Source organism: Ursus americanus, chromosome 2, assembly GCF_024610735.1.
Source record: "Ursus americanus isolate L20-20 chromosome 2, mUrsAme1.1.p, whole genome shotgun sequence".
Taxonomy (NCBI): domain Eukaryota; kingdom Metazoa; phylum Chordata; class Mammalia; order Carnivora; family Ursidae; genus Ursus; species Ursus americanus.
The window spans coordinates 64570880-64586793 of NC_142128.1; the positions used below are offsets into that span (position 1 = coordinate 64570880).

General features: G+C 33.7%; 1 protein-coding gene across 1 annotated transcript in view; it reads left to right on the forward strand.

Annotated features, from left to right (window-relative positions):
* LOC123785638 (complement factor H-like) overlaps window positions 1-15914 on the forward strand; it is a 51357-nt gene that overhangs the window by 13240 nt on the left and 22203 nt on the right. Inside the window, 6 exon segments of the mRNA XM_087856503.1 lie at window positions 4201-4383; window positions 8661-8834; window positions 11314-11490; window positions 12247-12429; window positions 12536-12718; window positions 15377-15550. Of these exon segments, the coding sequence (XP_087712629.1) occupies window positions 4201-4383; window positions 8661-8834; window positions 11314-11490; window positions 12247-12429; window positions 12536-12718; window positions 15377-15550 (1074 nt within the window).

A 15914-nucleotide genomic window follows, 5' to 3' on the forward strand; every position in this document is an offset into this window, starting at 1 on the left:
GTTTGCAAATGGTAAGATTTCATTTTTTGATGGTTGAGTAATATTCCATTGTGTGTGTGTGTGTGTGTATATATATATATGTATATATACCACATCGTTATTCATTCACCTGTTGATGGACATCTGAGCTTTTTCCATATTTGGGCTATTGTGGACATTGCTGCTATAAACATTGGGGTGTGAATGATTCTTTTAATGTACTGTTGGATTCAATTTGCCAGTACTTTGTTGAGAACACTACATCAAAAACTAAGGATGTACTGTATGGTGACTAACATAACATAATAAAAAATTACTATTAAAAAATAAAGTAGTTATTGATAGATGTGTACTTATTGCCATTTTGTTATTTGTTTTCCCACTGTTTTGTACTTCCTCCAGTCCTTTCTTCTTGTTTTGTTTTATTCCTTCGTGATTCAGTATTTTCTTTAGTAGCATGCTTAGATTCATTTGTCTTTAACTTCTGTGCATCTACCAAAGATTTTTGCTTTGTGGTTACCACAAGACATACATAAAACAACTTATATTTATAACAGTCTACTTTAACTTGAAAAAGAACTTAACTTTGACTGTGATCTAAATAAAGCTCTAGCGTTTTACTCCCCCATGTTTATATTTTTGATGTCACAATGTACATGTTTTCTATATCCTTTAATAAATTATCATAGTTATGTTTATTTTTACTTCTTTTGTCTCTTTAACCTCCTTACTAACTTTATAAGTGATCAGCCCTTACAACATAGAGTATTCTGAATTTTAGCATATATTTGTCTTTACCAATGAGATTTATACATTTATATGTTTTCCTGTTAATAATTAGCACCCTTTTACCTCAACTTAAAGAATTCCCTTTAACAGTTCTTATAATGCTGGTCTGGTGGTGATTAACTTCTTTAGATTTTGCTTGTCTGGGAAACATTTTAATCTATCTGTGTAGCAAGTTGTTTTTTTCTTGCTGCCTTTGAGATTCTCTCCCTGTCTTTAACTTTTGACAGTTTAACCACAATGTGCATTGGTGTGGGTTTCTTTGAGTTCATCTTATTTGCAACTCTGTAGGTTTCCTGGATCTGTATGTCTATTTCCTTCCCCAGATTAGGGAAACATTCAGTCCCTATTTTCAACATAAGTGGATCCAACATTGGAACTCCTAAATATATAAAGCAAATATTGACAGATCTAAAGAGGAGAAATTGACAGCAGGACAATAATATCAGGAGACTTCAATACCCCACTTTGAATAATGGATAGAACACCCAGACAGAAATTCAAGAAAGAAGCTCTAGATTTGAACAACAGTATAAACAAAAGGGACCTAATAGATAGATATGGAATTTTCCACCCAACAGTGGAAGAGTACATTCTCCTCAACTGCACATGAAAGATTCTATACAGCATCCTTTTCAAGCACAATGGAGTAAAACTAGAAATCAGTAGCAGCAAAAAGAATGGGAAAAATCACAAATACATGGAAAGAAAACAGCACACTCTCAAACAACAACTGGGTCAAAGAAGAAAGTGCAAGAGAATTTTTAAAAATATCTTGAGACAAATGAAAACAAAAACACAATGTAACAAAATTTACAGATGCTGCAAAAGCAGTGGGAAGAGGGAAGTTTTTAGTGACAAATGCCTACATTAAAATAGAAGATCCTATATAAACAACCTAAATTTATGCCTCAAGGAACTAGAAAAACCAAGTCCAAAGTTAGAAGGGGGAAAGTAATAAAGGTTAGAGCAGAAAGAAATCAAATAGAGAATAATAAAAAACCCTATTCCACCATCTCCCTAACAACAGTCTGTTTTTCAAATTTATGCACATGTTGGGTTTTCTTTGCCTTTTTTTTTCTAACTTCTGAAAGCAGAAACAATGAGTTGATATGCAGTCTATTCTTTTCTACTTTATCTATACAACCGTAAAATTTCCCTCTAGCACTACTTTAGTATCATCTCACAAAATTTTATTTAAAATGTTTTTCTTATCATTCAATTCAAAAGACTTAATGTCTATTTATTCATTCATTCATTTATTAAATAGGATCGATGCCTAGCATGGAAACCAACATGGGGCTTGAACTCACAGCCCTGAGATCAAGACCTGAGCTGAGAACAAGAATCAGATGCTCAATCGACTGAGCCACCCAGGTGCCACTTTAATGTCTTTTTCTAAAAAAGATTAAAGTAACACCATCTCCTCAGTGTTTAATATTCCAAGTATCCCATGTCTAGTCTACTAGGTGCCCCAAGGGAAGGAATAAAATTGAGAAATAAAATTATGAAATAAAATAAAATTATGAAAAATATATGCTTCATGATTTCTCCTTTGATGTCTTCTTTATCCACAGGTTAGTCAATAAATAAAGCTGAATTTTGTGAAGAGACCTGGCAACTGACAGAAGTCTTCTTTTATTGTCTCAAGTTAAGTTGTACATAATTTGAGTATCATCATTTTGGTCTTAGAAGATGAATGAATGTACAAATGGCTAACAGACACATGAAAAAATGTTCAAAATCATTAGCCATCAAGGAAATTCAAATCAAAACCACACTAAGATACCACCTTACGCCAGTTAGAATGGCAAAAATTGACAAGGCAAGAAACAACAATTGTTGGAGAGGATGTGGAGAAAGGGGATCCCTCCTACATTGTTGGTGGGAATGCAAGTTGGTACAGCCACTCTGGAAAACAGTGTGGAGGTCCCTTAAAAAGTTAAAAATTGAGCTACCCTATGATCCAGCCATTGCACTACTGGGTATTTACCCCAAAGATACAGACGTAGTGAAGAGAAAGGCCATATGCACCCCAATGTTCATAGCAGCATTGTCCACAATAGCCAAATCATGGAAGGAGCCGAGATGTCCTTCAACAGATGACTGGATTAAGAAGATGTGGTCCAGGGGCGCCTGGGTGGCACAGCGGTTAAAGCGTCTGCCTTCGGCTCAGGGCGTGATCCTGGTGTTCCGGGATCGAGCCCCACATCAGGCTCCTCCGCTATGAGCCTGCTTCTTCCTCTCCCACTCCCCCTGCTTGTGTTCCCTCTCTCGCTGGCTGTCTCTATCTCTGTCAAATAAATAAATAAATAAAAAATCTTAAAAAAAAAAAAAAAAAAAAGAAGATGTGGTCCATATATACAATGGAATATTACTCAGCTATCAGAAAGAACAAATTCTCAACATTTGCTGCAACATGGACGGCACTGGAGGAGATAATGCTAAGTGAAATAAGTCAAGCAGAGAAAGACAATTATATGATTTCTCTCATCTACGGAACATAAGAACTAGGAAGATCGGTAGGGGAAGAAAGGGATAAAGAAAGGGGAAGGAAGCATGAGAGACTATGGACTATGAGAAACAAACTGAGGGCCTCAGATGGGAGGGGGGTGGGGGAATGGGATAGACCAGTGATGGGTAGTAAGGAGGGCAAGTATTGCATAATGCACTGGGTGTTATACGCAACTAATGAGTCATCGAACTTTTTTTGGAAACCAGGGATGTACTGTATGGTGACTAACATAATATAATAAAATAAAATAAAATAAAATAAAATAAAATAAAATAAAATAAAATAAAATAAAATAAAATAAAATAAAATATAATATAATATAATATAATAAAAACATTAAAAAAAGAAGATGAATCAATGTAATGTGTTGATCTTGTCATATTCATTGAACTAATGTAGCCACATGGTTTTAAGCATCCAGTTATGATGACAAACATTTCAAATTCTCAAAGTTGTAGTAGCTATGGTGGCAGATGGTCTGAGATCATCACCTGATCTGAGATACCCCAATTAGTTAACTGAATGTTGGTGTTGCTAAAGAGATCCTACGTATGCAATATTTAAAACAGGTGCCTGGAAAAGATCCTTTGCCAGTAGAGTTCTGGCATGCTGTAGGATTCCAGATCCATTAGACAAACAAATTTCTAGTAATTTCCTAGAAGGGATTCTGAGTATTCTATATATTCCTTCCTCATTCCAAAAAAATTTTAATGAACTATCTTGATTTAATATCTTCGGAAACACATAGCTTTTTTTCTCTGTCACAAGAATTTGGTTGATTTGGATTTTTCTGGGTTTTCATTTATAAATGACTCCTTATTTTTTATATTGTTATATTATTTGAGTCTGTAAAAAAATATTTATTTATATGCTTATCTTTCTTATGTGCTTATCTTTTCCTTATACTTTCTCCCTTTCAGAAAGATGTTTAAAATCAGAGACAACAATTGAAAATGGATTTTTTTCTGAATATGAATTTGCATATCCCTTGAATAAACAAACACAATATCAGTGTAAATCAGGATATGTAACACCAAATGGTAAAACTTCAGGATCAATTACGTGTCTGGAAAGTGGATGGTCACCTCAACCCACCTGTATTAGTGAGTAATTCTATGTTCATATTCATTATCCTGATGATCGTTGTGCACGAGTTTACTTTAACTTATTCTTCTCTGGAGGGAGGGGCTGATGTGGTTCCCATTTGAAGAGATAAATGAAAAAATATATAATTTTTTTACTACTAAGATTAATAACTTGTAGGCTGGAATATCAGTCCATCTTTCAGTTTAAGTTTTCTTCCACTTCAAAACAACCTGTGATTAAATGAATGAATAAATAAATAAAATAAATAAAATAAAATAATAAAATAAAATAAAATTAAATTAAATTAAATTAAATTAAATTAAAAAGCCCGTGATTTGGAAACTAGATAAGGAGCCTTATGTGTATTCTCCTATAAACTCATTTATTTTTGGTTGACATCTTTGTGCATATTGTACCTGCTTTTAGGTGATTAAACGTTTGTGTCAGAGTCTTTGTTCCTAGACATAAAAGTTATGTTTTTAAGTGAAGATCTGGGTCCATAGTGCATAATTTTAATTTAATCTGCAGAATTTACATGTTTGCTAATCCAGGGTAGGTCCACTTCTATAAAATCCTCTCCCTTGGGAAATCTTCATAAACATCTAGTTAGTGGAGACAGAAATGCTTCTAGGTAGTACCAAATGCAGCTGTGTTGAAAGATTTCCTATCCTTAGATATTTATGAAGATTTTCTAAGAACAGTTTGTTCCGTTTATCTTATACTCCAAAGCTACACAGTGATATTTTGAACTGATATTTAGCAAATTCACTTTAAATAAAGTGGATATTTGAATATCCATTTCTACTGAATTCATTTCCTTATTTTTTTCGATTTCATACTTACTACAGGCACTAGCCATGGAAAAAAATGATAACAGTTGTTCCCACATCAAATTCACTTTACACTAAATTGTAATCAGTTATCCATTAAAACACTCTTATTATGGAAGAGAACATCTCTCTCTCTCTCTCTCTATCTTTTTTTTTTTTTTTTTTTTTTTGCTAGTAGAGTCTTACTTTGTTGTTTAAAGCTTTAAGGTAGCTGGCTACATACCACAGTATAACATATGACATGAATTATTTCAACCTTTATTAACATCCTTCTAGTATTGTGTTAGCAAAAATTGAGACTTTTAACACTTTACTTCCTTATAACAAATTATAAACAATAGAATTATCTCTCTATTCAATATTAGTAAGTTTAAAAGAATACACAGGCATTAGGAATATATTTGAGAAAGAAAATCAGCATATCAGCTTTAGAAATTATTATGTTGTAGAGTTTTATAGAATATTTAAAAATTTACTTGCATTGTTGAAAACTAATCTTATTCAACAAATCTGGAATATTTGTCACACTGCTAATGAGTTTGGCATGTTAATTCACAAGATGCTATTCAGCTTTGCTAGAAAAAGTATGATACACCTGTAATGGCCTATTTTATTACAAGCATGGGATAAACACATAAGTATCATTGAGAAATGTGTTCTGAGAATAAATTTTTCATTTTTGCTCTGTAGATATGCATCTTTAATTTAAAAGGTGACTTCAAACAATATGTAATATGGTATTAGGATGTAATAAGCTTTGCTTTTATAGTTCAGTTAAAACAGAATTTTGCTTTGTTGTTGTCATGCATCGTCTTAATTTTCAACTTCTACAAGTTGTCTTGCTTTGCAAAAAACTTAAATGTTTGGGGGCGCCTGGGTGGCTCAGTCGTTAAGCGTCTGGCTTCGGCTCAGGGCGTGATCCTGGCGCTCCGGGATTGAGCCCCACACCAGGCTCCTCTGCTGGAAGCCTGCTTCTTCCTCTCCCACTCCCCCTACTTGTGTTCCCTCTCTCATTGGCTGTCTCTCTCTCTGTCAAATAAATTAAAAATCTTTAAAAAACAAAACAAAACCAAAAAAACCTTAAATGTTTGGCTGCATTGCTCATATTTGTAAAAATAAGTCACTTCAAGGTTGTGCTGATGCATAGATAGGTTGTAGTGACCTTAGTAGTGATGGAAAGGGAGGGTACTTAATATACAAACTGTGAACTGCAATGACATCCTTACTTTTGGATGATGTGTATTCTTATTTTTCTTTTCAGCATTTTAATGAAGATTGCTTTGAAGCTTTTATGCAGTAGCATATTTTCTATAAAATTTAGTTTAGCACAGTGAACAAAAGTAGTTAAATTAATAACTTAAAATCAGTCTCTAATTTATACATCTCAAGTCTAGCATTCCTGTATGCACACAGTAAATAATGCGTAGCCTGGGCTCTGTGTTGCTTTCAGATATTTTTATCCAAGTTATGAGCTTCTTATTGCTGTGGTGTTGTGCTAAACTTTGAACCTTATTTCTTCTGTTAGAAATCAGTATACCTACTATAATTTAGTAAGACACTGGCCATAATGTTCCATTGTTATAACTTTGATCTTTCACTCTGGATTTACAGTGGCTGGTTTGTATAAAGTAATTTACACAAAGATGACAATGTTAATACCTGTTGCACGTAAATGAACGTGCCCATTCTCAGTAGCTGACATAGTAACATAATCAGTTTATCTATGCATTGCTAGGACCTTGATATAAGATGGATCTAAGAGGTAAACAGTGTTTCTTATCTAAAGTTTTGATTATCAGCAAGTTGAATGGACACTTTAGTTATTTAAATAAAGATTTTTGACCACAAGCCAGAAAATGATATGAGAGAAAAATAAATTCCAGCTAGTTTAAGAGATTTTTTAAATGTCAATCTGAGTTTAGCCTCTTAGAGAGCACTAACTAGCTGGCAACATTTATTTTTAATTCCTTATTAAAATGAGGCAATAATTTGCAAGATTTTTGTACATATATATGTAAATTCCTAATATATTTTTAGATCTAATTCAGTATTTTCTGACTGCTTCCACCATGTATAATACCATTTTTGTGCATGCTTGATGTGACATCCATAAATTGTACCACTATGACTTTATCTATATAAAATAGCTATTTATTGAATTTTCTTTTGAATGCTGGGTTTACTGGGGGATTTTTTTACCTCCGGTTAAGCATCTTAACAGAGAATTTGTTACTGTTTATTAGAAGAATTGCATTTGAGAGTATGAAAATTACTGATTTGCAATTTTATGAAAAAACAATAATACCTTTATTATCAAACAGTAAGCACAATTCTTATGACAAACTGTGATAAATGTTTTTTTTCTTTTGCTGCATTATTTTCTCATGAACAAACCAAAAATCCATGGTGAATTGTTGCATGTTGGCTGGTGTATCTTTCATGTACAGGGAATTTGAAGAGTACAGTAGATTCATTTAGAAGTGTAACTGGTGCTGTGATTATAGCAATACTTAACTTTTGTTAGTCGTACTACATCTTTTCCATGGTCGCTTTTTAAATGTTCAGTTTTCCTCTTGTCATGGTCAACTGCTGAATTTACTTGAAGGACGTAGAGTACTGTTTAAACAATACTAAAGTGCGTACAATTGGGTCAAAGAATTGTGCACTTGTTTCCTTTTTAATTTTTAGAATGGAGGGTCATAAATATTTGAGAATGTCAGATCTAATAGAGCATAGTGGTATTATTTAATTTAACCAAAATCTCTAGTGAATATTTCAAATTTGAATGTAAACTAATGAATTAACCTGATCACCAAGGAGACTGTTTGCCCAGAGTTTCAAAGCACATTGTCTACAAATGGAATTTGAAATAATTTATAAAAATATTGACATTACTATGTTTTTTAAAAAGTTCTTAATTTTTTCACTAAAAGGAGGAAACTATTAGTTTTATTGTTAAATACAGTAGATATTTAAACTCCTCTTAGATGAACAGTAATTACAATTGCCCCAGTTTGAAATAAGTACCCTGTATGAGATTAATTAGTGATAATCACAACACATTTTAGTATCACATGTTCAAGAGGAAGTTGCTATTGTTGCATTGATTTTAATATTTGTACCTAAACACTGATTTTTTTTTAGCATTATCTTGTATTTGTTGTACTTTAATACCTGGTGTACAGTTCCAGAAATAATAATCTGGAAATCGTAAAAAAAAAGAACAGATTTTTCAGTGTTTACATGATAAGAAAAATGCTATGTAGCAATATATTTTTTTCATTTTTAGTAACTTTTTCAAGACAATGATTTATCATTGGTATTCTTAGATTCTTTCAATATGATACTAATTTCTTAGCGCATACTAATTGATAAAGCTTTTTTTACCTCCTTGGGATGAGACATAATTACATTCTCCACTAAATAATATTACAAATGAAACCTTCGATTCTATTTTGCATTAGAATCTTGTGACATTCCCGTATTGGAGAATGCCAGAATCAAAAGTAATGGCACATGGTTTAACCTCAATGACAAGTTGGACTATGAATGCCTTGAAGGATTTGAAAGCAAAGATGGCCGCACAGGTTCCATAGTGTGTGGTGAGGACGGTTGGTCTCATCAACCAGAATGTTACAGTAAGTGCTATTTTTTCAGGTATTCTTTTTTTCAGGATTAACAAAATTAACAAAATGTGTTTAAAATGTACCTCTTCGAACAAATTTGCATTATTTAAAGTCATTTTTAAGAAATAATGACTAAAATCAGGTGTCTCCTGATTTAATGCAAACTGGGAGAACCGGGTGTTTTAAAGCCCAAAGACAATAATCTATCTTTAACACAGTTCGTTAATGTTTCCTATGGGCCACACACATGATAGATTTGTAAGTAAAGTACAATTGTGCTTGTTACTCTAAATGTAGGCTTTCATATTATTTAAAACGGGGTTCTTTTAGTGTACGGTGTAAGAAAACCAAAATTATAGCTTCTTACAATTTCCTCACCCATTTTGCTCCTGAGTTTCTGCTTTTACACCTACCTTGGGTGTTAATTTCTTCAGGTCCCAAAAGATCTTTCTTTTCTGACTTTGACAAGTTCTGTGGACTATTATTACGTGAATCTTTTTCGCATTTGCTCATTCACTATTTTCCAGGAGTAGGAGTAGGACTTGAATCTGAGGGAAACTTGAATGGATTTAGAGTGTTCTACACCAAGGGAACAGTATGTACAAAACTTTGACAACAAAACAATATTTGCAAAATATCAGGGTGAGCAGATTGTACTCAAGATGTGGGAGAATTTTATGAACTGAGGCTGGATAGGAGGCAAAGAAAGCATTATTCAGCTTATTTTCAAGGCATGTCAGCCTTTAGATTAAGTTTATGATTGATAAAAAGCCATAAAGAAGTCTTAAGGAAAGAAAGAATATTTATTTAGATTTTTTGAAAAGTTTTTTTTTTTCCATAAGTTGTGCTTGTGGCGGGGAAAAGATTCAGCAGTTTATGTAGGGCGAGTAAGTGTGGGGATTGGGATAGGGTGATAGCCAATGAGATGCAGACCACATTCGCGATCTAGTTCGTTGGTAGAAAACACAACTGGATGCAAGAGGGAGTAATAATCAAGGGATTCACATGCTTGTTTTAAATTTTTTTCAAAGTAAGCAGGTAAGTGGCAATGCCTTTTTGTAAGGTGGTGTTGACAGAACAAAGAGCACTTTGGGAGGAACATCACAACTTTTGACTTGAGCACATTATGGTTGAGCTGCCCGTGGACAATCAAAGTTGCTTATGTGAACTACAGAGTTAAATATATATGTCTAGCTAAGAGATACATATTTGGAATTATCACCCAAATAAATGATGATATCAAACTGGAAAAGAATACAGAATAAAAAGAGAAGAGAGCTCAAGACTGAGCCCTGAAGCATTCCAACGTTTAGATGTTGGGCAGAAGAAGAGTAAGTGGCAAAGTAGATGGAAAAAATGAGGACCCAGAGAACCGGAAGAAGAAAACATTTTGGAATGACTGTTCTCATAGACGTGGAGAGAAGAAAATGATGAAAGGATAAGGAAGTATAAGTGAATCCTGTGGAGTCAGCCTGGTCAATTCCAATTCCATCATTTACTAAATTTCATCATTGACTAAACATGTATCTTAGGGCAACAGCCAAGCTTATTTGAAGCTTGTTCACTCTTCCTCATCTGCAAAATGTTTTAATAATTACAAATGCTCTAATATGTCAAAGGATTGTTTTTCTTTTTAGTATGATTCTAATACTTAAATTCCAGTTTGTAATTTTATAAATTAATTAGCAAGATAGGAGGGTTCCAAATAAGAAAAATGCATTTTTTATAATATTTAGGAATGTGACGAATGTCACAAATGTCACAAACTTGGCAAATTTGCAGGGATAATTTTACATATTCCTAATTTGAATCAGAATGATCAACAACTTATTAATAGATGGTATAAATTTTAGATTTAATAAGAATAGATAGTTGTATATTACATAAATATTCAGGACACCTAGAATATGCCTAGTTATGTGGCCTTGAACATGTTTCTTTATTTTGTTTCATGTTTCATTTTATGATTCAGTTTGATTTCTTTACTAATATAATTAATATGATATAAATTAAGCAATTTTGATAGTTTCTTTAAACCACATTAGAAATGCCTTGTGTGTGTTCTGGTTCTCCAATTATATTTACATTAAACGAAAATACCAATTCTTATTTGAGTGCAATTTTAAAATTGTAGCAACACTTTTTTTAATGTGAGAGAATATTTTTATGTTTTGAGAGTACAAAACAATATCACATTATATTTATAAACAAATGTCACTTATAAAATCAGATCCAGTATAAGCAAGTTGACCTTACAAACACATTTTCAGGATGCATATATTGCTATTCAATGCCTTAATATTTCTGAGTCCCCTGTGAATTTAGAAGGTGTATGAAACCTAATATGTAATATTTTTCAAGGAGGAGGATTCATCTCATGCCCCTCTGTATATGCAGTACCTAGCGCCTCATTTTTACAAGACACATATACAGTTTCCTTTGGTGATGATTAATTATATATACTCACTAAATTATTTGACCTTTTTTATAGAAATAGAATGCAAGGTTCCAGAAGTAGAAGAATACTTAGTTCCTGAGCCCAGAAAGGACAAATATAATGTTGGAGACATGTTGAAATTCTCCTGCAGACAAAGACTTAAGAGAGTTGGACCAGATTCAGTTCAGTGTTACCACTTCGGATGGTCTCCTAATCTTCCAACATGTAAAGGTGAATATCTATCTTACAATCACTAAAACAAGAATTAGGATTTGGGTATCAACCTTTCTTTTTCCCTCTTAATTTTCTGTTGGCTTTGAGCATGTCTATAATCTAGTGAATTAAGCCAGGGCATGTGTTGAGGGGTAGCTACATCAGACTTCCTTATTTAAGCAATTAATCTCCAATTGTTTCTTGAAATATGTAGTGGAAGTATCCATAGATATATATATGATGTCTCACACTTCTTTTGTTATTTCTCCTTTTGCCTACAGACCCACCGATAATATTGGACACTTTGTATAGCAGGGACCTTACCTCAAGTTTCATTGAGTGTCTAAACAACATTCAAGCAACTTACAGTCAATTCAATGACATGGGTGGTTCAATCAAAGTCATAACATCTTGATCAAATGCTTGCCTCAAATGATGGCATTTTTTCAAACAGTTTTGATAAAATGTTTCCATGGAATATGAATATTGCTCTAATTTACACAACCACATATATTAATTGGTTTGCATACAATTTTAGAATATATAGATTATTAAACATATTTTCTGGGTTTAAGTATACTTCCAGTACACTCATTCAGTGTAAGTAATAGAACTGGGAAATATGTTTCTGGTGTAAACACCATTGTTTAAGAAGGCTATAATAAATTATGTTATAAATTATATAAATTAATTTTTAAAACCTCTCTATTTTATGGATTTTTAAGTTGTAAAATAGATAATTTAACTGTAATTTACACAGTATTTCTCTTGTAGAGCAAACAAGACAGTGCACTCCACCTCCTCAACTCCTCAATGGGGAAATTAAAGGAACACATAAAGAAATCTATGAACACAATGATTTGGTGGAATATGTTTGCGATACTAGATTTCTGATGAAGGGTTTTAATAAAATTCAATGTGTTGATGGCCAATGGACAGACTTGCCTACGTGTATTGGTAATGTATATAAAATATTAATATGTAAACATAAATCAACACTATATTCATATAAACACATAAATTGCATTTTGTAAATAAACATATTTTCGTGAAATTTTCACAGAAGTGGAGAGTACATGTGGAAATATACCTGAACTTGATTATGGCTCTATTGTTGAGTCTTCCGCCCCTCCCTATCACCATGGAGATTCAGTACAGTTCAATTGCGAAGAAGAATTTACAATGATTGGACACAAGTCAATTACATGTATTAATGGAATGTGGACCCCACTTCCTCAGTGCATCGGTGAGAAGACACTTCTCAAATTGACAGTCAATGAAATTTAATATTTTTATTGTAAAAACTGTATTTGCAAACATATTTTTGAAATTTAGGTATACTCTTGAAAATGTCTGGTCTTAGGGGCACCTTGGTGGCTCAGTAAGTTAAGCATCTGCCTTCCGCTCAGGTCATGATCTCAGGGGGCGATTGAGCCCCCACATCAGACTCCCTGATCAGCAGGGAGTCTGCTTCTCCCTCTCCCTCTGACCTTCCCCCTGCTCATGCTCTCTCTCAAATAAGTAAATAAAACCTTTAAAAAAAAGAAAGAAAATATCAGTTCTTAAATTATAATGAAGGCAGACATTGCTTATAGCTCATTATGTGTCCACAAATTAGCAATAGAATTTTATCAAGCTTTCTGTCCCTGATATTAACACTGTTTAGAAGTGTGAAGCTTAATTTTACTTCTAGTTATTCTTATGATTTAAATATGAGTACTAATTGCGAAAATAGAACTATATTTACATAAATACCACTTTTGATTTTATGTAGCACTCTTGATTTCAGGCCCTGGAAAACAAAAAAAGTTAATGCCTACTTGCTACATTCCTTTAGGAATCTTGCCTCCCTCAAAGTTTCTAACAATTTCCCAATCTGTTTCAAATGCAACAACAAGTTAATGTGCTGAAGGGTGGGTGGGCTGCAGGCCCTCTCAGTCGGTGGTAGAACTCAGTCAAAGGAGGCAGTCAGGGTTAGGCCAGGAAACAAATCTGATGGATGGACTTCACTCTGATTGATGTATGTGAATCATCCTGACCTTTGGATGACCAAGTCTTTTATGACTAACCGGAAAAATATTAGGGGCCTTTTTCATTTTTCCCTTAGAATGAGTTCCCTGGAGTTTTCCTAGGTCCTACATTCAAAGAGAGCCCTGGATGTCCAATCTTACTTATTCATCAGATTTCTAGGCATTAATTGTTCCAAGGAGAAGGTAGGGCTTAGGTGCACGCTCCGTGAGAGCAGAGATTTACCCTGTTTTGTTCATGATGTATTCCCAATACCCAAAAGACTGGTGGACGTACAGCAGACATTACCTAGGAGTTTGTTGAATGAATCCTAAGTTTTGTTGCTTATTAATCCTTACATTTTTGCTAAACACATTCCCATTAGAAGTATTGTCAGTCCTTCAAGACCAAACTTCATCTTTGTCTTCTTCAATCTCCACAAATGACCTCCCCTATTTCTTATGGGGGAAAAACCCAGTTATAACAGGCATGAAAACTCTCAACTTTTCACTCTTATTCTAAAATATCTGCTTCGATTATTACTCTTTTCTGACCTCAGAGTTTGCCTTCCAAAGGTTACTTTTCTACCTATATTCAACTCAACATAATCCCCATATAGTTGTCATAGGCCTTACTCCAATTTTCTCCGTTCAATATTTATTTTGTACCTCCAACCAGTCTAGGTGTTCACTCTTCTCTGAATGTTTCTTTTCTCCTAATAAACAAACAAATTCTTTCAGAAACCAATCAATCATCGGACAATGACAACAACCACCTCCACTCCTTTTGACTGTTGCTTGTCCTTCAGTTACCATCACCTGAACACGTTGTTTTGTCTCCCTCAACACTGTGGAAAGCCCTAAAAACAGGACTAATTCTCAGCCTCTAGCATGTTTTGAATTAGTCTCCTTTGTTTATTTTGTATTGTATTACAAAATCATTACTTCTTTGGCTAATCATTAACAAATCATTAACGAAGGCCTACATCAACTCATTATTTTATCAAATCCAGAGTACTTTAATCTTCATTGAATTTTTGAGATATGTAGCTGTATAAAAGGTTGTTATATTTAACTCAGAGTCAGTAAAAATTTACAATTATTGCATTATGGTATTATTGAATTATAGGGTGATCTGGTATATAAAATAGTTCTTCAAAGATTGTGAGAGTATAAGCAGGAACAGGTTGTGGCTTTAAGCACCCAACTTCTTATTCCAAGAATCTGTTTCTATTTTTTAGTCATCGTGCAAAAGATCTAGTTAAGCATTCACGTTCTGTATAATACATCTTAGATGTACTTTTCTTATTTTATTACATAACCTCTAATGAAAAAAATATATTTAAACTAGCAAGTTCATATATTCTATTTCCACAGATAAATATGGGACCATATGTAGTCAGGTGATGAGTGTTCAGTCTGTAGATCATCCAAAACAGTGAGCCTCTTACACTTTCCTGTCCCCAAAGTGCAGAATGTATTTATGATGGACATTTTCTCTGAAGTTTCAAAGACTGGACACAAGACTTATGTTCATAGGGGCGCCTGGGTGGCTCAGTCATTAAGCGTCTGCCTTGGCTCAGGGCGTGATCCTGGCGTTCTGGGATCGAGCCCTGCATCGGGGCTCCTCTGCAGAGAGCCTGCTTCTTCCTCTCCCACTCCCCCTGCTTGTGTTGCCTCTCTCGCTGGCTATCTCTCTCTCTGTCAAATAAATAAAATCTTAAAAAAAAAAAGACTTAGGTTCATACATAAGAGCCCATCTCAACCAATAAATTGGTTGATGGGATTTATTGACTCAAATTCAATTTCATTCTACTATTGACTCTAAACTATTTTTCTGTAGTAGTTGCTTTGATTCTTATAATTAGTCTTTTCAAGGGAATATTTTCATTTTATAGCAACAGATAAACTTAAGAAGTGTGAATACAGCTTGACTAGACAAGAGGCAAATCCATTAAGTAAGACTGTATTTGATCATAATGCCAGAATAAGTTATAAATGCAGAGGAACATTAAAGCAGAAATACTCAGTATGCATAAATGGACGATGGGATCCCAAACTAAGCTGCACAGGTAAGCTCTTGTTTATAATATTTTCAAAAACTTATTCTATTTCTTCCTAACTTGTAAAAGTAGTATCTTTGCATCTTTTAAAAAATTTTACCTATGTATTACTACTAATTTTCAAGGTAATTTAGAAAGTAACTAAAGCACTATTTCTGAATATTAATCGCATCAGTGCATTGGTCTGCTATAAAACAAAACACCCAGAAACTTGGTGGCCTAGAGTTAACATCTGGTCAGGTATCTTTAAGAATTAGTGTTTTGTTTTCTTTGAGGCTGAAGAGAGCACAAAGCTGGCATCCCCCTGGTTTCCGTCCATGAGAAGCACATCCAGGACAAGGAAATAGGCCTTTTTCACAGCAAGACCGGGTGG